Here is a 22,834-nt window from a genome sequence, read left to right as displayed (position 1 = left end):
AATGATTTATTAATTATAAAATAAAAGTATTTTAACTGAACTAAACTTAATTTTACTAAAATAAATTATTTTCACTAAATATCAAAATACTTATATCATATCATCATTAATAAATAAAGTCGGGTTCGCAGCCAGGCCACGAGAAAGCGTCATTTGACATTCCAGTATTTCGACAAGTGTTGTGCCACGTAGGCAACAAATAAGTATTATTGTGACACATATGATGCTAAGTAAGCAAATTTTGAATAATTTTTTAAGATAAAAATGTCGAATAAAGTTTTATAATTGATATACTTCTAATATTTCATATATACAAAATTAATCATAACTTTTAATAAAAATCCTATAATCTAATATTATATATATATATATAAAGGGGAGTTTTTTCCCGAGTTTTTAGAGAGCCACGCAGGATTTAATTTTTTCAGTGCGCCATGTAGGATAATAAATTTTAATGGTAACCTATTAAATACGAGATTATTAATTTATTTTAGAATTAAATAATTTAAATGACACGTAGACAATATTTGCGAATGAGATTTTCCAGTTTAAATTAATTAAATATAAAATATTATTTTTTGAGATCAGAAATTTTATCTAAATATATAACAAATTTTAGCACATATAATATATATATATATATATATATATATATATATATTTATATATATATATATATATATTTATATATATATATAATTATTTTACAAATTTCAAACAAACCGTGCATCGCACGGACTTCATCTAGTTTGATTCTATTTTCATCATAAAATTTGTTTTAAAAAGTTATTTAAAATAAGATCCATCTATAAAATAATTTTAATTTGGTAAAAATACTTTCAGATAAAATAATTTAATTTCAATGAAAATAGTTTCAAGTTAATAATAATATTATCAATTTACAAACAAAACCATAAAAATCACGCTGGCCTTCAAACCCGCGACCTTTATGTCACGCTGGCTCTGATACCATGTTAGTGGACCAACTCAACCAAAAGCTTAAGCTGATGGTTGAGGCGCGGGAATATGTTTTATACTCTATAATATCTGTCTAAATATTCTGCTTAAAAAGGATTATATGATCATATTTACGGCGAAGAGAATAGGATCTAAATCCAAATTAAATCCAGAGTCGATTTTTGGCAAGATATTTAAGTCATAAATTGAAATGGTTGCTTGTGTAAGCGGTAGTACTTAACATTAAGAATGAACGTGCGGCTACAATTGGGATCAAAACTAGCACCGTCAGATCAAGTAAAGATGTTGAAAGTTGACCAGTCAATAAATCCAATCAAAATATCAATATAATCCAACCAATGATCATCAAATAAATATATATATATTTTTTTAAATTTAATTTCCCCTTTTCCCCAAATCCAATTGTTTCAATTTAGTTCATCAATTTTACACACACTACTTGCACTCTCTTCTCACTTTCTGGGAAAAAGATTGGTGGTCAGCAAAATACAGCACTTTCAATTTCCTCTTTCTTCTTTCCTCAAATACTTCAATTTTCACTGAATTGGGTATTAAATAACAAAAAAAACCCATTTCAATTTTAATATTATATCTTACCTAAAACGTCTCTTTCTTGTTGCCAGATTCTTCGTAGACTTGTTTACAAGTAAGTAAGTCTTTCTTCAACATTTTCGTCTTACCCAGAATTTGATTTTACTTGTTCAATGTTTTTTTATGTTTAATTTTCCTTTTACTGGGTCGTTTTCTGTGTCTGATTTAGATTTTTCTTCCTTTGAATCGTGGAATTCTAAGTCTAGGGTTTTAGGTTGAAAAAGGTGGGCAATTTTTTTTTTATAATTTTCCCCCAAGAAAATATAATTTGATTTTATTAAAATGTTTTTTTAGGTATTTATGATAGGACCCAGTTGTTGTATGTTCTTTCTAGGAAGAATCCTGAGATGGGTTTGTATCAATTAGTCTGAAATTTGTTGATTTGTTTTAGGGGGGGAGGGGGTTAGTGAGATGTTAGGTGCAGGGGATGAAGAGGGGCAAGCTAATGCCCGGAGAACTTATCTTAGGTCAGTTTCATGGTCTGATAGATCACCTAATAAGCCTAATCCTGTATACCCTAGAGCGCAACCGAGCAATAAAGCTCGGTCTTGCTTGCCGCCACTCCAACCCCTTTCGATTTCTAGGCGAACTGTGGAGGAGTGGCCTAAGGCGGGGTCAGATGATCTGGGGGTTTGGCCTCTGCCTACTACCCCTGGAGGGAGAATTGGAAGTGGGTTGGGTGTAAACACGAGTGGGAGTTCGAAAATTGAGGTTGCTGGGAGAGAGTTTGAATCTAACAAGGATAAGCTTGCTTTCTATGAGAAGGAATGCTCGAGGGTAGTGGAACATATATATTTAGGAAGTGAACCTGTGGCTAAAAATCGCGAGGTTTTGAGGCAGAATGGGATCACTCATGTGCTCAATTGTGTTGGGTTTGTTTGCCCGGAATTTTTCAAGGGTGATCTTGTGTACAAGACACTTTGGTTGCAGGACAGACCATCAGAAGATATAACAAGTATCCTTTATGATGTGTTTGATTATTTTGAGGATGTTAGGGAGCAAGGTGGGCGGGTTTTGGTCCATTGTTGCCAAGGGGTGTCTCGATCTACCTCTTTGGTCATCGCATATCTTATGTGGAAAGAAGGGCAAAGCTTTGAGGATGCTTTCCAGTATGTGAAGGCTGCTCGAGGAGTAACTAATCCTAACATGGGGTTTGCTTGTCAGCTTCTTCAATGTCAGAAGAGAGTTCATGCCATGCCCATAAGTCCTAATTCTATTTTGAGGATGTATAGGATGGCTCCACATTCTCCATATGCTCCCCTTCATCTTGTACCCAAATTAGTGCGCCATCCTAGCAAACGTAGTCTTGACTCCCGTGGGGCGTTTGTTGTCCATGTTCCTTCTGCCATATATGTATGGAATGGGAAGTATTGTAGCTCAATGATGTCTAATAATGCGAGGAAGGCTGCTCAGCAGGTCATTAAATATGAGAGGGCACATGGACCTCTTCTGCCAATAAAGGAGGGTGAAGAGCCATCTGAATTTTGGGATACTCTTTCCAGTGGAGAAATTCTGAACAAAGGTACTGACGTGATAGAGTCTATTGAAGGTAGGACTTTATGTAGTGGATTAGTTGATGAAGACATGGCCAATAGTGATGTTAGCAATAGAAAAGTTGATGAATACGATCAAGATTTTGAGATCTTCAACAAGGCACTTGCCGGTGGAGTTGTTCCTCCTTTTACTTTGTCGAGTTCTGTGAGTGAAACTCATCTTCCTGCTCGGGAAAATGGATGGGGTAGATTGAGGAAGAAATTCGCTAATGGTATCATGAAGGGATTTTTTTTGTCACCTATTGCTTGCCAGAATACTCCATCTGTTCTTGAAAGTGGAACTGACTCCCAACATATTGGAGAAGAACCTGTTTCCCCCACTGCCTACTTTTTGCAGTCTACCCTTAAACATAGCTTATCTGAATCTATCTTACCCAATACAGATTGTATTAGTGAAGGGTTTGAACAGCATGCTCATCATGCTGATTCATCATTTCCATTACCTAGTCCTTGTAGCTCGCCAGACTCTTTATCTCCTTATCCAAACAACAGTCCTCCATTCAATTCCAAGTCCCCTTCTCTTTCCCCGTCCACTTCAGATTATTCCAGCCCTTTTACCTTTTCACCATCCTCTTCAAATTGGTCAGACTCATCTAACCTTTCTTCACAACCTTCACCTTCGGGGTTGGAATTATCTGATCATTTGTGTACGAGAACTTCAGCTTCGAGTGAAACCGATTGTCTATTTAAAGAAGGGAATACAAGATCACGTGTTGATGCATTTTCTGCTATAAATGGCTGGAAACCATCGAATTTCTGTTTGTCATGTAAAGGTACTTCTCCTTCAATTGCTGAACGCCGGGGCAGTAATCCACCTACACTGATGTTACTTGCAACGGCTGATTCAGCTCCAGCTCATGTTTCCAGTACCTTGGTTAGATCATGGTCCTTTTCTCTTCCTAACTTGGGTGAGGAGATAAAAAGTGAAAATCATTACGAGCCAAAACATGGTGAGGTCAGTGAAGTATGTACAGATGTCCTGATGTTAGATCAGGTAAGTTTCCGATTTTAATTACAGTTTATTTAATGAAATTACATGATTCATTTATTTTTGTGTGGGTATGTCAATTTTGTAAGATGACAATAAACTTGAATAGTTGCATTATCACATATTTCTGTAGTTTTCAAGTTTGAAAATAGAGGAAGATTAAAGTTGGATAAATGGTGATATGATGTCAATGACTGCAACAATAGATTCTTGTTATATTTGGTCTTAAACAAATGAAGTTTTGTTTATCTCATACAATAGTCAATTACTTATCGTCTTTGATATCTATAGAAAAGCTCTTGGGTGTGTTCTTCAACTACTTGAACTATTAGCATCAAACTGTTTTTTTTTTTTGATAAACCAAACTGTTTTTAAATATAAGCCATTTTTTTTTTTTTTTTGGTAATGTAAGCCAAGTTGATCTTTATTATAAGCTAATTTGTCATTCTTAGAAATCTTAGGTTTGAATCATTCAATCAACTACATGATTGGATTTGGAGTGGTTGGAGAATTGCTATCTAGTTAAATGAGGGTGGTTGAGAAGGTTTAGTTGTTTACTAATTAGGAAGTTTGTAGTGCTTTTTTTTACTATATACTTGGAGAACTTTTGGGAAATTGATGCATTACTGATAATAGTTCCGCTTGTTTAGTCTACTGCTTACATACACCCACTGTTTTTTGTTTTGACACATTTATATTGGACACTTAACGCGTGTCCTTTCATTGTTGCAGATCAGTAGAGAAACCGGAGAAGAAAATATTCACAGAACGTCTAAACTTGAATTATAACCTGAAGCTCAAGCTTCACCAATTATGGAGTAATAGAAGTTTGAGCATCCCGAGTAATAGAAGTTTGAGCATCCCGGGCAGTGCCAAGACCTTACTCTCTCTGCTTGTGAAATGTTAGGGGAAATTTGAATTATATTTGCTCCTAATCATATCGGTCCTGGAGAACATATATATACCTCAATGTTGGACACTCTAATGACTAGCATATTAGAGCCATATGAAGTACAATAAGAGAACCCTTTTTGCTTTGGTAGACAGATAAAATCACAGCATGTAGACATGTAGTTTCAATTGTAATACTATATCATTACCTCTCAGTTCGAATTAGATTATTATAAATTTCATGTTATAAAGTTTAAGCCATGTGCATCTATGGTCAGGCAACATAGTCTTATAACCTCATAAGAAATTATTGATGATATTTTAACAGTCTTATCTATTGAATTACTAGTGTATATCCCGGTCCTGTCTAACGCCTCGGGTTGTAAGTCGGTTGTTCTTTTAACACCCAATTTTTTTTATATTTTATAAAAACGATAGATTTAACCGGTTTTCTTGACATAAAGTGTTAAAGGGTGGTGAAGAATGAGTTGTTTTTAAGTGGTAAAATTGAAATAATTCTTGATTTTAATTTGATGATAAATTAGTAAAGAATGAGTATGTATTTAGCACGAAAATCGCATTTTTAATAATTTATTCTTAATTTTTATTTGATGATAAATAACTAAAGAAAACGTTTTTAGCACGGAAATCGCAAATAACTATATGGAAGATAATTTATTCTTAATTTAAGAATAAAATGATAATTTATTCTTAATGTTTTTAATAATTTATATGGGTGATACATTCAAAAAGTGTGTTATTTTTGGGTGGTAAAATTACAATAATCCTTAATTTTTATTTGATGATCAATTATATTAACCAGGTCACAAACAACTATATAAGTATTGAGGTGCATAAAACGCACATTATTGCAATAACTCAAGAACAGGGGAAATACACATTTTATAGCAATGCCAAAGTTGGCAACATTATTTTGAATTTTCCAGAATTTGTAATTTTGCTTCAAATTATCACCTTCAATAAGTATACATTGAATAATTTTTCCTGGCAAAAGTTAAACAAAAATTGTATTCTGATTTCAAAATATGCTTCAATCAAACAGTGCAGGGCAGAAATTCATATATTAAGGTCTATTAGCTGTACATATCATTGATTGATTGTAGATTACATTAAGGTGAACATAATAACCTCGAAAATTTGTAGCATGAAACCATATAGTTAAAAAGGCCACAAAAGATCATTGCACTGAACAATATTAGACCAGTGCAAAGAGGCTATACATTTAAACACGCCAGAAAAATAACCACGATATTGTGGCAAGTAATTAGAGGATCAAGGCTCACACATCGAGGCTATGTACCAAAATATCATGGTCACCTATTCATGGTTCATACTTCATACACCATTTTGTGCCCTTAACCTCGCCATAGTAGGGCCAAGAGCACTCCCTCTTAAAGTTCTGTATGACCATGACCGTTTAGCTGAAGGCTCTTTCTTGTTCCATCTATCCTCTTGAGAAAGCTGTGATTTCTTTGCTGACAAGGCATCACTTATCTCTTCCCACACATCTTTTTTCCCGTTTGCTGTCGGACAAAATCATGCAATCAATTACAATGATTTTCATACAGATTACTTGATTTTCATGATCCTAATACACAAAATCATAAACTAAACAATCCAAAAGTTACAATACCAGGAGTAGCAGCAGGTTTCTGTAGTTCTTGATTACCAGTATCTAATGCACCATTACTTCCATCTTTTTTGTTGCTCTCGCTCACTCCTGAGCAGACAAAGGTAAGATAACATGCCATCAATTACAATGGTGGTTTTTATACATAACTTTCACAAACCTAATAATCGAGAATACCATAAACCAAATAATCAAAAAGTGTAATCATACCAGAAGCATCAGGTGTACCAAGTTCTTGATTGCCAACATCTGATGCACCATTACTATTACCATCTATATTGTTTCCCTTGCTCCATCCCGAAGGTCCCGAAGGGGCAGAGGTACCATTAGCAACTGCTGAGACTGCTTTTGATTGACTAGGGTCACCACGCTTTAGAATACGTACATCAACAAGAGAAGGGAAATCTATCTGCAAAAGAGAAAAAAAAAAAAAGAAGCATATTCTGTTAGAAGGAAAGCAGTTAATTGCAAGATAAGGTATCCACATATACAATACACTAATGATACAGTGTGGCTAGTATGGAATATCAAGGATGAGACTAAAATAGTCTCAAGTCCAAGGATCGTTTAGTAGCAACTTTAGTGAAATCTGTCATGGCAGAAAAATATTCAATTATAGAACAAAGAAAATGAACAAGATGGAATAGAAATCAATTTCTTTCTTTTTTCAGTACTGATGGTTGGTGAATAAACCCTAGTGAAATCCTAGAAATCGTAACAGGTTCATGAATAAAAGAAAATGTAATTCCAGAAACTCACTTGGCCAGAAAATAATGCAAATTACGTTCATCCATTACACAAGTTTTTTTATTTTTAGGTTTTCTAGCCAGTTTGCAAGGGAAATTTGGTTAAGAGTAGACATTCTCCGTGATTTACAATTTCAATGACTCAATCACCCCTCAAAATACCACTAATTCACATCATCATTCAGAGAATTTAGACAATAAATAATAATATCTGCCAAGTCGTTGGATACTTGAACAAAATTTGCCTTTTGCTACGCGCTGGTCCAATCTGCTAATATAGTAGAGTATGCTACAGGCTGGTATTTTCCTACTCCCTCTGATTCTTTTTGTTCTTCCCATTTGGAGTATTGGTAAATTATTTATAAGATGAGGGAATCTTCTTAATTATTCTCAAAATACAAAACATAACAGTCATGTTGGGTCTTATTTGATTCGTCTCAATGAAAATTAAACTGTTTTTTTTTTTTTATCAATAAGGAACTGAAAAAATTAAGTCAAAATATTGCATCAGCAAATGGGCACAATCAAAATGGGAAGAACATTTAGGATTGGAGGTAAAGTTACCATGAAAATTAAAGGTTAAAGTTCAAACTCAAAAAGCATGGAGACCTTATATTATGAAGTTGAGGTAAAAGATCTTTTATTTTGAAACACTAACATCGGCTTTCACAAAAATATATATAGTGACTTGAACAAAAGTCTGAACTCTGTCAAAAATCCACTAGGAACATTTAGAGTTTTAGACAGGATGGACAGAGAATCATAAACAAACTTCACATAGTCTTGGACCATCTCATGTGCTCATGCAAGATCTGCAAATGATGCCAATCCCAACCACAAAGTGCACACAACAAGAAAGCCAACTGAGGTGAAGGGGGTGAGGGGATGGCACAGCTTTGATACCAAGTTACTATGGATATGACATTCCAGTAAAGGAAACACTGCTCTGAAACCTTGGAGGAAATTTTAAAAAATAACTTATATTTTACAGCATTCATACCTCTAAGGATCCATCTTCATTATAGAGGGAAGGTTGTGGAGGTTGTGCAGAGTCATCGTCATCATCGTGATCACCACCTTCCATCTTCTTAAGATTAAGTGGGTATTCGGGTTCTGGAACCATAATGATTTTATTTGACTCTTTATCAAAACATGTAATTCTTCCTACCTAAAAAAGAGAATGATATATCAGAAATCAATTGCACTCATCAGAAGAATGCCATGAACAAGTACTAGGGATTTGCTAGAAAATAAATGGATTCCTACCCGAAAAGATGTCAGCTCAGGGCACCAAGTTGATGACAGTTCCAATAAACGATATGCAAGGACGTCGCCGATCTGCCATGTAAAAGAAATACACGTAATACAACTCAAAAAAAGAAGACAGAACAAGTATATATTGAAAGCAATACAACTCAAAAAACAAAAGACAGAACAAGTATGTATTGCTTAATCCCATATCAATTTCAGCCTTTTCAAAATGAATGTCATAATCCTTAACTATCGCTCTTGTTCTACATCCTAACAATACTCACTGAACCAAGTCAACAGGGCAGTTTAATAGTAATGTTGAAAATTAATTTTCTCAATGTAGAAATAAACGGAAGTAGAGAAGCAAACAACAAATTAACAGGTCTATAAGCAAGAAATATAAGAGCCAGTTTTGTTTCCAATAAGGAGAAAAAAAAAAAAAAAAAAAAAAACAGTTCAGTTGACATTACCCTTATGCAATTTGTCAGACTTATGAATCTTATGATCATTACCTCTCTCATATTATATTTGAAGTTAAAATGAACAATACACAACATTAATTTGTAATCCAGGTTTATATTGGATGATAAGCCGACAACTGGTAAAAAATTATAACCCTCCTACAATTTCTGTCAATGTTCATAGTTGTGGAAGGAAATTTATGCTATAAGTTCGATATAAGGATGCAGGAGCTCTGCGTTTTCTTGGTAAAGGAAGCAACTTCAGAATTGGCAGCTATATAGTGATATCCAAAGATACCGGATAAATATGGGAAAAAAAAATTAATAATAAACAAACAAACCTCAGGCAAATCAGTTAGAGGAACGAGCTTCTCAAAATTTGTGGACGAATCATTGGCCCGCTGTTTTCTAGAAGCCCATGAATTACGATCTCTTGGTTCCTTCCAGGAGGAGGTTCGTTGGTTTCTGTTAGCTCTTGAACTAGAAGAATGGCCATTATAATCTCTGTATTCCTTCCTGGAGTTTGGCTGGTTCTCTGTGCCCCATTTCTGACCTTTCCTTTTGTTTGTGATTCCATTCCAGGAATATGGTTCCTGTATTTGACGCTATGTTGTAAAATACAATTTTGACAGAGAGAAAGGGGATAGCAATTTATAAACACCTTTTTCATACTATCAAAATATTACACCAAAAGCAATAGTGGGAAGCACAGAAGCTGTGATGCGATATAAATTATATAACCTCTGCAAGAAACTAATACTGACTTATAAATTATCATCATAAAAACCATACAAGATAATAATGTATGATTAAAGCAGCTGAACTGAAAGAGGAGGAGAAAGGGGGTAAAATACAATGTCTTGAGACCTGTTGGACAGTTAACAACTTAACTGTGGCCGTATTCATGAAAACAGACCACTTATATCATGCCTTAAAGCAAAAATAATTTCAGTTCACTAAAAATAATTGCTTTGCATTTAAGCCGTATTTCAGTTCACTTCAAAAAAATTCAGATCAGCAAAAATAATTTCAGTTCACTAAAAATAATTTCAGCTCAGCAAAAATAAGGTGAAGTGAACGGGGCTTAAATGCCAAGAACAAAGTGGTAATTAGCATAGGCTTGGATCTTTTTTCTAAGCATCCCTTTTTAAACCTTTTTAAAGTTATTATACCTTATCTGAACTCAATTGAACTTCTAGACCCAATCTAAACTTGTCTTTTGTTGTAATTGAATTTGGCGTCCCTTACCTGAGCTTAGTTTTCCTGAAACTATTATTATTTGGTGAAACAAACAAGGCCTATGTAGGTTGGTTAAGCAGCAGATGAAAATCCTTGGCCAATTTGGCAAACCACCATGATAAGGCAGAGTAAAATTTGGTATTGAAATAAATGCTAAGGTTTATCCACTCATTTGGTGCTCACCACCACACAGCTGATAATGTATCACTTAGAAAATCAAGCCCTCAAATTTTTCATTTGCATACAACAGTCACAAAATTTACGTTTTCACGCACACACGCACGCGTGCGCTCACACACACACACGAGTAACTATCACTTCCAAAACAAATAGATGATTTGGAATAAATACATGCAACGACACGAGATTGGAAATCAGGTAAATAGAAATCAGCAGCACACCATACCTTCACTACTTTATTGTTTACATCCCAAACATTCTTCTGGGCAGAGTCATCTTCCCAAGAACTTTTTTGGACTGATGGAACATCCCCCCCATTTTCTTCTTGAAGTTTTTGAGTATCAGTTGCTGCAACCAAAGGATATTTTTGTAAGCCGGAAATTATCACCATAAAGGAAATGCAGAAAAGGCATACATTACCATAATACCAAGCTAGACATCAACAAACATTAACCAAAACTGGTCACAAATCAAAAAGCTACTGCCTATATGTGGCCATGTGGGTATAGGTAGGGGTACAAGATTGGTTGTATAAAAAGGTGTCTCTGAGTGTTGAGGCGCAAGGTGACATTCTGACATAGGGGCCTTGCGCCTTTTTCGGTCTAGGCAAGGCGATTTCAGTGAGGTGCACAACTTCTTTATTCAGATATATTTCAACTTTTATTAAGTCCACCATACTTCAAGGGATCTACAGCGCAAGGAAAACCTTATCATCTTGCTGCACCTTGAGCCTTTTTATACATTGCACATAATTTAACCCTATGATAAATTTTTTTTTTTAAAAAAAAACATACACACACATACTATGAATACAGAGGTTCTAACCCTTCTAGAGTTGACGAAAGCTGAAACAACACAGCAATATGACACAAAATAGAAACAGTGGAAACAGGTTGGTGTCAAGGATTTACAGCCCCTTTAAATAAAGGAGTCAACACAAGAGGACACAATGAATTAAACAAGAAAGGTTCGGGACTTCTGGTAGGGGTAGAGATTCCCAACACGTAACCAACACGACTCAAACCTCCAAAAAAAATTAACAAATTAGTTTTGGAATTGATGATAAATCTTTTGAAAGAAGCTAACAATTTATAAAATAACTCCACTATACAAAACGAACAGGACATGGAAAGGCAGGCAAGTGTCGAGTGTTTCCGACACATTTAAACAGGACAACACGACACGTTTTATAAAACGGGTCAAGTTAGTGTTGAGGTTCCCCAAAATCATCGACCACAGGCACGAAACAACACATTTTAAAGTGTGTCACGAATGGCAAAGAATATCCATGATACATGAAAACAGATTGATATATACATGATACATGAAAGGGAAAACAGACAAACTAATTTCAAAGCACCCCATCACCCCACCCCCCTCAAATGGGAGAGTTGGTACCATACAGATTTTGTACTTCAAATTAAAGATCCATGCTTGAATCACCGCCACTACTAAACAGGTTGTACCCACAAATTTAAAATTAAGAAACACAAAGTTATTATATAATAGATTGAGCCATTTGGGAAGGTTTCCATCACGTGTAAATCAGTTTTCTTGAGTCGGTCAACCCATTTACACAAAGACAGTAATGTCAGTAAATCATAAAAAAACCCAATCAGAAGGGCCACTAAACATAGAGACGAGAAGAGGGGGGGGGGGGGATTTGTTACTACTATTTTAGTTATACTATATATCTATATCCTTCCTCCCCATATGATAAAAGAATTATAAAGATTCTTTTCCAGACCATCTTTTACAGAAATGTACTATAGACTTTGTCATTTATATGGGACTTTATTCCAGATGAGACGGACTACAATGGAAAGGCCAACTTCTTAAGTAATTTTTTCCTCTTTCCTTCCAAATTGATATACAAGACATAAGAACAAAATTAATGTGGGAGCACTACTACATGGGATTATTTTAGGAAAATTTAATATCGTAGTATGTTATGGGTAATAATTGTTTTGGCCCACAATCATTATATTCTCGTTCGTGAGCCAATGAGCATAAGAACAAAATAATATGTTGTTTAATAAGGAGGATCTATGAATAAGCCTACTCACCAATACATATGAACATTGAAATCTCAAGGTATAAGGCCTACCACATAGCACAGAAATCATAGTTGATTGCCATTTTCACTAAGAAAAGGAAGATTGGTGGTTATCAACTAAAAATTACATCTTCAACAGTATAGAGGTCCAAAATAATAGAACACCTAAGAGTTGAGATTTGAAATCTAAAAAACAGTTTTCAACTGAGTTTCCAGGAGATCATTTCAAAACTGAGAAGCAGGAATTGATGATATTTCATATTAATGAAGGCAACTTGCAATGCATCTTTGGGATCTAAACTTGCACATTGTCTACAACAAATTTAGCAACACCTTTCATTAGTTTGGTGAAATATTTCTATAATCTCATAATTTCAATCCTGCATCCTAACATATATAATCAGAAAAGAAATTTTTAAAGGAGCATCCTACTTCATAACATATAATGTATACAACTGGCTCAAATAGAGAGGATCATCTAGAATACTGAGTGATTTGGAAAGTGCCCCTAAAGGTGAAGTGAGTATTGTGGTACTGTTGTTTAGACAACTATGCTATAAATTCAGAACTGGGTTGTCAAGCAAATCAAGTTTGGAAGACAAATGCGGCTGAGATGTAAATGTTGAGACGGACGTGTGGTAGATCTAGAGAAGATAGAATCCACAATGATAATATTAGCAGTAGTGTAGAGTGACAGGTGGCAGCTGTGAAGGATAAGATGAAAAAAAACAACCTTGCTGCTTCAGACACATCATTAACACCAAGATGAGGAACAGTTCGGAAATGGAATGATAAAGATATAGAAACAAGTCTTAGAAGACCAAGGAGGACTGAGAATGAATGGCTAAGGACAGAAGATGCTAGGTCCCCAAGTTCATGTTGCATTGGATGGATTGAGTTGGAAGAATAATCCACTTAATTTATCCAGTATTTATCTTATTTCTTGTAGCATGCACCATGCTTTAATGATTGTGGATATCAAATTCTTGTTGCTGATAAGAAACTATTTCTATAAAGCAAGGATAATGGTAGCCGGACCTTTCCCAGTAGGAGTGAAGCGTATGTGTCCGGGCCGAATCTCTACAGGGACAAGATCACCATCTGCGTCACTATCTTCCTCAGCTAGCTGTTTGATGTTTGTACTTGCATCTTTTTTAGATCCTGAATTTTTATTTAAATCTTTTGCCGGCAATTGCTTCTCACCCTGATGCCACAACACAGAAGTAAAGGGAGACTTTACAATACACACAGGAACTATATGATAATTCCAGCCAAACAATTTAATTAATGAAAATTAGCAAATATAAATAGAAATAAAGTGACATATAGGGAACTATGTAATACAGTTATACTCCAATTTCCTTACATCCGTTTCTATTTGTTTCCCTTGCTCGGAATCTTCCTTTTGTATCTCCTATTATTAAATTCATAATATATCTTCTTAAATAACAAAAAAATGCAAAGTATATCACTCTACTCCCCATTAAAAAATAACAAATATATCTCTACCCTCCCAAAAAAAAATTGCAAAACATTTCCCTCTGCACCTGCCAAAGAAAGAACGAGAGAGAGTACATAGAAGCAGGCCTAGGTATTACCCACAGGGACAAAATCTTTAAGGGGTCAAAAAAAAAAAAAGGGTAGCAGCATAATTACTAAAACTTTTTTTTAAAAACCCATTCACCATATATACTACCTCATCTTTTTTTTTCCTACTCACTACCTCTGCTTAGGTACATTTGTTTTGTTCTACTCAACTCTACTTTATTTCATTTTTAACCCCCTCTACTATATACCTTATTGCCTTGAAATATTACACCTTTTCACTCTCTCTACATTGCTTACTTTATCTGCCTTTTTTTTTAACACCAACCTTCTACTACATCCCTCTTACTTTGTCCACCTTGTTGTTACACCTACTCATTTTTTTCAAATTTACTAGATTACGTCTTTATGGTAACAAAGGCAGTATATTTTATTTCGGTCCTTCTTGTAAATTAGAGTAGGTTTTTTATTGACATAATCCAACTTTAATTTGATTAAAATCAACAACTAAATTCATCAAGATATAAAGTGATACCTCCATTAGTATACACTTCTAGTTCATCTCATTTGTGGCAAACGAACTTCACTATCTTACCCCTCTTACCCCAAATTATTAGCACCTTTCCACTCTCTCCCTCTTACTTTTTCTACTTTATTCTTACACCCCCCAATTCTTTGCTCAATCTTACTATATCCATCTTTTACTTACACAGTTACACTCACCCACCTTTCACTAGACATTCTAATACTACATATCTGCAGCACATAACAGAACACAAAAAAAGGGTATTAAAACAAGTTGCTCTTGATATACCACTTGTATTATCATATTTTATAGTCTTCGTACCATTGAAACAATCTCAAAATATGCTTCACAAGATCCATGTGCCACATACTAATACCAAATCGAGAAAGGCTAGCATAATTTGTATTTTCATATATTTTTATAGTTTTCTTATATTTCATTTTTTTTAGCTACATGCATCACTAGGGTTTAAAGACTATAGTATATGTAAACCTAAGTAAATAGCTTAATTTCTAGCAATAAGGGATGTACTTCCCACTCCTAGCAGTAGAACTCACAGGTGGATCTGTCCCAATTGATATCATACCTCATCGACATTAGCTTTGTCAGGGTGTAATTTTCTCCACTGCCTCTGCAACCTCTTACGGCGAGTGCCTCTGGATACCTGAAAAGAAGGGGACAAAAGTCTTATTTCAAATATGAATAATAAAAAAATTAAAACCTGTTGCGTAACATCCATGTGAAAATTGATCTCCATGGTAGGACAGACCCCAACAATAACAAATAATTATAACAAAAAAGGATAGGATATCTGACAAACCCTCAGCAGCCAACAAGAGATTGGTAGAAATCATGGGATGACAACAAATGGAATAGAATATTGAATATATACCATACAGAAGCATAAGCATGTTATCAATTGATTTACACCAAGGTTATTAGAATCAGGATCCTAACTAGGATCGATAGAATCAGATCGTAGGATCGTTACAAGCAAAAATGTATACATTATGCTACATTTTGACTTGAATTTAAGTATTTCAACTAATCTTAATACTAAAATCAATTACTTTGCTCCATCAAGTTAGATATTAACTTAACTGCAATAATTAAATGATACATAATGTTCAACATTGTCAAAACGACTTTTTAACTATTATTAATGTACATGTAATCAATTGGCAAAATTACAGATTTCTTTGATGAATTGCGTTTATTTAGTAACTATGATTGAATAACAAATGTGCTTATGAAATGCAGAATACTGTATTAAAAAAAAATGTGTAAGAATATAAATTTCTCAAATTATCCTTACATGTAGGATCATAAAATCGTAGGATCATAGTAAGATCCTACCCCTCATTATTTTAATTCAAGTAAGATCTTACAATCCTACCTACAATCCAGATATATCTCACAATTTTGGATCGTAGAATCGTAGGATCGAATTGGGATTTTATAAACCATGATCCACACTAACCTTTTCTATTATCAGATACATAGTACAACCACTACAAACCAAAAAAATAATGTCTTCCAATTTGTTTAAGGGACACAATCATGGGGACATAATACAAATAAAGGCAACCAACAATGTCAAAAGAATTTGCACGCATAAAAAAATAGACTAGATTATTAAATCTTCATCCAAGACGAATTTGAAAATCGCAAACATCAAGGAATCAAAAAGCATACAAGAAAGCCTACACTGAGTGAAAATCAATTCCAGTCCAAAGACTCAAAACTTCACACAAATACATTGCATATCAAAATTCAATCTAGTAAAGGAATTCTAGACGAGTAGATATAATTAAGAAGGAGATTCGATTTCCTTACAGAAAGTTAGAACCTTAGTTTAAAGAATACCAAGGGATTTTTTTTTGTGTTATTCATTAGTTACAGAAGGATAATAGACAAGCGTTCAAGCATATTTATTCAGTTCTAGGCTACCTTTTTAGCTTCATTAGGCACACCAGACGCTTGTACAGTCTCTTCCTTTTTCTCTTCAAGCACACTGCCCCAATAAAACCAAGATGTCCATTAAAAAATGCTACAATAGCAAAATTTTAAACGACTAAATACTAATACAGAAATATAGTTGTTGACACCGAAATTTTGTTAATTATTAGGTGTCAGATTTATGTAAATAAGGAGATAATATCAAAAAATATAAGATATCTATCTTCAGGATCTTGTACAATATATGGCTATTATCTTGTAAACTACTCTACGACTCTTTATATAAAGAGGGTCAAATCTAAGTTTTAATGAGACTCAGATGGAGAGAGGAATCAAGAGATCTACGAGAGTTGTAACCCACAAATTATCAATGAAATAATTGTTCCCTTATATTTTTCTACCTCTTTAATTATGTATTGCAGGTTTGAATTTCTATGGTTTACAATAGTATACCAAGGTAAAACTGAAAGTTAGCTACTATGTAAAGAATATACAGTAAAACAGAAGGTCCTCATTCCTCATTATACACCAAACTGCATGGGGGTGTGGGGGAATGAGACAAATCTTAATGAAATATACAACAGATGATATACACTCCTCTGAATGGCTGTCGCTCCAAATAGAAGTCAAAAGAATGAAAGCTAACCAGAATGCTTAAACAGGAGCTATCAATGATATTTAGCATATTCACTATATACAATTCATTTAAAGATGAGTTTTACTACATTTAGCAGAATAAATAAAACAACAATTATTCTTAAGCTCAACAGAGCAAGCCAATCAGTTTCAAAACTAAGAAAGAAAACCCAAGGTATCTACAGCAGAGCGATGCATAACAAAAGTTGAATTAGTCCCATAAATTAGTATAAGCAACTTATTCCTACTGCCTAGGAAATAATACCCTTTCCACCCAACTACAAATCCAGCACGACCCTTATGATACTTCTAACAACAACATATGGAAGAAGCAAACTAAAAGATGCAAGATAAAAAAACGTACATAGACTTAGGTATTGGATCAGAATTTTGGGCGCATTTAACAGTTCCATCAGACTTGGATATTTGATCCGAATTTTTGGCACAATCTACGGTTCCATCATGCTTACTCCCATTAGCAAGTTTTCTTTTGTTCTGTAATGTTTCGGTAAGCTGATCAACAACCTTCTTCTCAACACGTTTGGGTGTTACCTGGCGCTGTCTTTTTTTCCTGTAATGCAACAGCACAGAAGTATTTCATGAATTATAATAGAATTTACTATAAGACAATCTATAGTAAAAGAGAAAGAAATATAAAAAGTGGGGGAAGAAAAAGGAAAGAGATGTGCATCGATACATGAAAATTTTAAAGCACATCACACAAAGTTAAGCAGTAGACCAGTATGTATACCAGGACCAGGCAAGAAACACCCGTACGTAATTACCAAGTAAAATTCAGTGGAAAACAGTACATCCAAAATGGCATTCTTTTTTTAAGAAAGTATATTTTGTCTCCAACAAACTAATGAATCTATATAACAAGACAGCAATTTCCACAAAAGGCTTGCAAGTTTGTTTACATGAGTCCATGTTACTACATAAGTATAAACATTGATTTAAAGGTGACATTACAGTTCTCTTAAATGCATATCAAATTATGCTTGACAAATCATGAACAAATTAAATATTTTGTCAGTTTGACTCCATTTTTGGACAGATAATTAGCACATAAACGGATAGTTATATACATGTGATATTAAAATGCACTTCCAAGTATAAAACTATTTCTTATCTTAGGCTACTTTAACCACCAATTTACCTCTATCAATATTCCAGCGTCTCCCTTTACAAGAATTAATACCAATCACAGAAGTTCATATGACAAAATATCCAAAAGAACCAGCAGGTCATGATATTAGCTACCAGTATCCACTTCAGGAATGAGAATCAAATCTGTACAGCACTGACTCCCAACAGACTGACATGGTTTGTAATAGAGAGGAATAAAGGGAGAAAATCATAGAATTGAAAGTAAAAGTTGATGGATAGAAAGACAATATTGTATAGGAACAAAATAAACCATACTTAGAGTTCTCAATACTACTGGATGCTTTTCTCTTTTTGGAAGCTACATCTCCATCTCGAGCAATTTGCACAGGCTCCTCTGCTTCATCTTCATCCTTATCAAGTTCGCTTAGGTAGCCTCCAGTCTCTTTATCAAATTCCTCATTTGCCAAAAGCCTGACAGCAGAAGGTAACGGTTGCCTCAATACTATTTCATCTTCAATGAAAGGCCTGGCCTCTTCAATAGCCTTCATCGTGCCAGACATGCCCGACCCTAGCCTTTTCACACTGATTCAGGAACAATCATTTACATGTTTCAGATGCAACAGTTACATAAAGAAGAGGGAAAAGAAGTGACCTCAATCTACACTCTCATGCTAACATGAAAAGATACAAGGCAACAGAAGTAATGTGAAACTAACCTTATTACATCTTTATCCTTCAAAATGGTAGTCGACTCAAACGGTGGAAGAGCAAAGCCATCCATCTACAAGCAATTAAACTGATCAGTGCAATATTCCAGGTAAAACATAACAGACATGTGCACATTGACACTCATAAGACAAAAACAGAGCCCAGTAACAGCTTTACAAATTATTTACTCCCACAATTAACATAATTGGAAAATCATCACATGCAATGGCAGGGCTGTACAATATCCATGAGCAGAAATATTTTGGGCTCTTTTTTTTTTTTTTTTTTTTTAATCCATTTCATTTTATAAAGTCAAAAATAAACATGGTCAAGAGAGTTTAATCTGAACATTTAAAAAAAGAAGAAATATAATAACATTCTAAAGAGAAAAAATAAAAACTTTCAAAAGAGAAATCAGAAAATCTTAGGCAGATACGACAAAAAAATGAAAGCTGAAAATGAAAGATCAATCCTGAAATTAACAACAGAAGGCATGTCCCCAATCGTGACTGTAATCCATGCCACCAAGAAAGGTAAACCCTATTGCTTTGCCTTTCACTAAATGCATTTGAAGCATAATATGTACTCCAATAACAGCATACCATATTATCCCATCTAAATCATTACGTGGACGCAATGCGCCAAGCGAGCAGCCCCCCCCCCCCCCCCCCACACACACACACAAAAAAAACCTCCACTCCCCCTCAAAAATTCAGCTTACTTCAAATTAACGACCATTGGCATCAATGCCAAAGAGCATAACCCTTCAAATCACTTATTTTCTCCAATTTTACTAGTTGATGATTGATTATAGATACATAGTAAAACTATCTTTCCATAATCAGACGTGCACTTTAACTATCACTATAAACTACCTTCTTTTTAAGATGAGGAAAGTAGCACAAAGCATCGCTGAAAGGAAAAACACCATATCTTTAATACCTTCGTACTATATCCAATTTGATAGGTATTTGGCCCATATCATTAGAAAAAATGACCACCGCCCAACAAAAATGATAGTCATATAAATATCATATGGTAACATATCACTCATGTTACACACGCAACTCCGTAGCTTCAAATAGAAATATCATATCACATTTGGTCTTCAATTTCTCATTTAACTTTAGTGCACCCCGCATCCAAGTCTTGTAATGTTAGAATGGGGCTCATTTATAAACAAATCACTAGCTTAGCAAAACGACATTAATGCTACCCATGGAGATTCTAATTCCCAATGGTTGTCAAAATTTAAGCTCAAGTTCAAAGAATCACCTTAATTAAGGTCAAAACATGAAGTCACATTTCACTCATGTATAATTTCAACTTCAATTGTTAAAAATTAAAAGTGCATAATGATTTACAATATGATATTACTGAATTTTCCTTTACAAGGCTTACATAAAATTGTCTTTCTGTCATTTTCAGTATACAATGAACGTATAATGCACAAAAATTGTGGTCAATATATAATAAATAAATAAAATCAAATATTATCTAATCAAAGGGGAATTGATAATACAATGGTATAGCCGTATAGTATTAATTCACAACAACAAATTACAATGGTACAAAAATTGAGAAAAAAAAAATTCTTTTCAATTCTCAGTCCAGCTAAAATGTGAAATACGAAGTAGTTGACAATAAGCAAGAAGGGAAAAGCTGATAAATCAAACCACATTGAGAAAATTACATGATAAAAGAACGAAAGTCATGAACTTTAAGAAATTAATAAAATACCCAACTCAAAATTAACATAAAAAATTGGAGAAAACCCACAAAAACATCAAAAAAAAATAAGGGAAAAAATGACATGCAAGAGTAGAGAGAAAGTATACATAGAGAACGATGCCATTAGGGCAGGAATGATGCAGGTCAAAGGAGTGAAGAAGATATGCAACAACATCGGAAATGGTCTGAAATTGAGGTTTGAGAAGAACCCATGAACGCTTGAGACCAGATTTTTTCTGGGTTTTGGTTAGAATTTCACGATCCTTGAAATTTACTCGCAATCTTCGTTGCTGTTGCGTCGCCTCCATCACTCTCGAGTAGGAGAGAGAAAGGAAGACGAGATTGTTTCAGTGTTTGGGATTTTTCGTGGGATTTTGCCAGAAAGTTAAGAGTGAGAAGCCAAAAGTTGAATTGAAGTGTTTTCCCAGGGTTTTCAAAGAGTGTTCTTAAACCCTTTTTTTGAAATGCCTATGTTTTATTCACCCTATTTTTACTTACTTTTTCTGACACCAACTATTAGGGGTATTCATTGTACGGATAAAAATCGAAATCCAATCCAATTCAAACTGAATTATCAATTCGAATCTGATCCAAACTTTAAATCGGATCGGATTGATTTTTTTTTTAAATTCCGATTTTCAGATCGGATTTACCTTGTTCGGATTCGAAATAACCGAATTATGAAAGAGTTGTTTTACAAAAAAAATATTTGTCAATATTAATCATGTTAAACTATGATTATGATTATAATAAGAGGTCGTTTGGTTCGCACGAGGAAATCGGAATGGAATGAACAAAGGGAAAGGAGAAGAATGGAATGAAAATACCCTATTTTTGCTTTCTTGTTTGTTTTTAAAACAAGGGAATCAATCCCACCGGCCACCACCACAACCACCACACCACCACACATTGCATATGGTTTTCATCTTTCTCAGCCACGAAACCCCTCGTCGGCCCTCCCCTACCCCTCGCCGCCCTTCGCAAACTCTCCCCCACCACTCGCTGGGCCCAAATCGACTAATCTCACCCTCGAAAACCCTCCCTTAGCGTCTTCGGAGGTTTTTCGAGGTAGGGGAGGGGTTTTTGGACGGCGAGGGGAGGGGGTTTTGGGCGGCGCGCGTTTATCGGTGGGCGGCAAGGGGAATGGAAGGGGTGGCTAGGGTTTCGCGGGTGGTGGGAGGGAGATCGGGGCTAGGGGTGGTTTTTACGGGGGAGGGGAGGGCGGCGAGGCTTGGGGGAGGATCGACGGTGGTCGGGGGAGGGGCGGCGATGGTCTGGGCTGGTTTTTCGATGGTGTTGGTTGGTGTGAAGGTGGTGATGTGGTGGTGTGAAGGTGGGTAGGGAATGGAATGGAAAAACCTAGGAGGGGTGGGGAATGAAGTTGGAAGCATTTGGGGTAATGGGGAGGGTAAAGGGAATGAATAAAAGTGCTAAACAAACATCAACAAAAGGGAATTGGGCCAGTTGATTTCGATTCCCTTTCTTGATTACCCCTAACCAAACAGCCCCTAATATTAATCATGTAAACCTATGTTTTCAATATTTGTATAAATCATGTACTACTATACTTTCAAGAATTGAATTCTATTATTGCAATTTTATTTTTATAATCGCATTAGACCCAAAAAAATTATCAACGTATTTTAATTCGAATTTTCGAATTGGATCCAAATAATCGAATTATAATTCGGATTGGATTTGGTAAGTGATTCGAATTGATTGGATTTGAAAATTAAAAACCGAAATTTATTTCGGATCGGATTAGATTTGGTCTAAATCCAAACCGAAAACCGAATTAACACCCTAACCAAGTACTTAAGTAAAGAATACTCAGTATATAGATATGTCGTATGGATTACATAAATACGTACTCGTATGTCAAAAACCAATTCGAAGAAAGTGTAGCAAAAACTTTGAGTTTGTAAATATTCAAATGTTACATAAAGTCATAAACCCTACCTCCTTTGTTCCTTCTGCAGTCTACACACTCTGTAGTACGAAGTAATTTTTTTTTTTAGAGCTTGCAACATCTGT

General features: G+C 34.8%; 2 protein-coding genes across 4 annotated transcripts; one reads left to right on the top strand and one right to left on the bottom strand.

Annotated features, from left to right (window-relative positions):
- Positions 1-1,630: 1,630 nt before the first annotated feature.
- On the top strand, positions 1,631-5,262 carry LOC145640581 (protein-tyrosine-phosphatase MKP1-like). 3 transcript variants are annotated; one of them, XR_014114958.1, is made up of 3 exons: positions 1,631-4,116; positions 4,572-4,654; positions 4,843-5,262. XR_014114958.1 is itself a non-coding variant. In XM_081691835.1 (2 exons), the coding sequence occupies exons 1-2, from the start codon at positions 1,981-1,983 to the stop codon at positions 4,897-4,899; spliced, it is 2,193 nt and encodes a 730-aa protein (XP_081547961.1). In that variant the 5' UTR covers positions 1,631-1,980; the 3' UTR covers positions 4,900-5,262. The 3 variants fall into 3 exon arrangements, 2 of the variants coding, with proteins under 2 accessions (XP_081547961.1, XP_081547968.1); XM_081691835.1 differs by lacking the exon at positions 4,572-4,654; XM_081691842.1 differs by lacking the exon at positions 4,843-5,262 and having other exon boundaries at positions 4,572-4,833.
- Positions 5,263-6,014: 752 nt separating this feature from the next.
- Positions 6,015-21,220, bottom strand: LOC145636664 (coilin-like). The gene is made up of 14 exons (XM_081688247.1): positions 20,908-21,220; positions 19,078-19,142; positions 18,677-18,943; positions 17,616-17,822; positions 16,607-16,670; positions 15,243-15,320; positions 13,624-13,789; positions 10,756-10,877; positions 9,452-9,703; positions 8,665-8,736; positions 8,399-8,566; positions 6,863-7,061; positions 6,656-6,742; positions 6,015-6,545 (listed from the first exon to the last, which is right to left on the bottom strand). The coding sequence occupies exons 1-14, from the start codon at positions 21,106-21,108 to the stop codon at positions 6,358-6,360; spliced, it is 2,136 nt and encodes a 711-aa protein (XP_081544373.1). The 5' UTR covers positions 21,109-21,220; the 3' UTR covers positions 6,015-6,357.
- Between the last annotated feature and the right edge of the window lie 1,614 nt (positions 21,221-22,834).

The sequence above is a fragment of the Chenopodium album genome, chromosome 1 (genome assembly GCF_948465745.1).
Source record: "Chenopodium album chromosome 1, dcCheAlbu1.1, whole genome shotgun sequence".
NCBI lineage: Eukaryota > Viridiplantae > Streptophyta > Magnoliopsida > Caryophyllales > Amaranthaceae > Chenopodium > Chenopodium album.
Note: the sequence above shows the minus strand (reverse complement) of the source record. Positions and strands in the feature narration are given on the sequence as shown.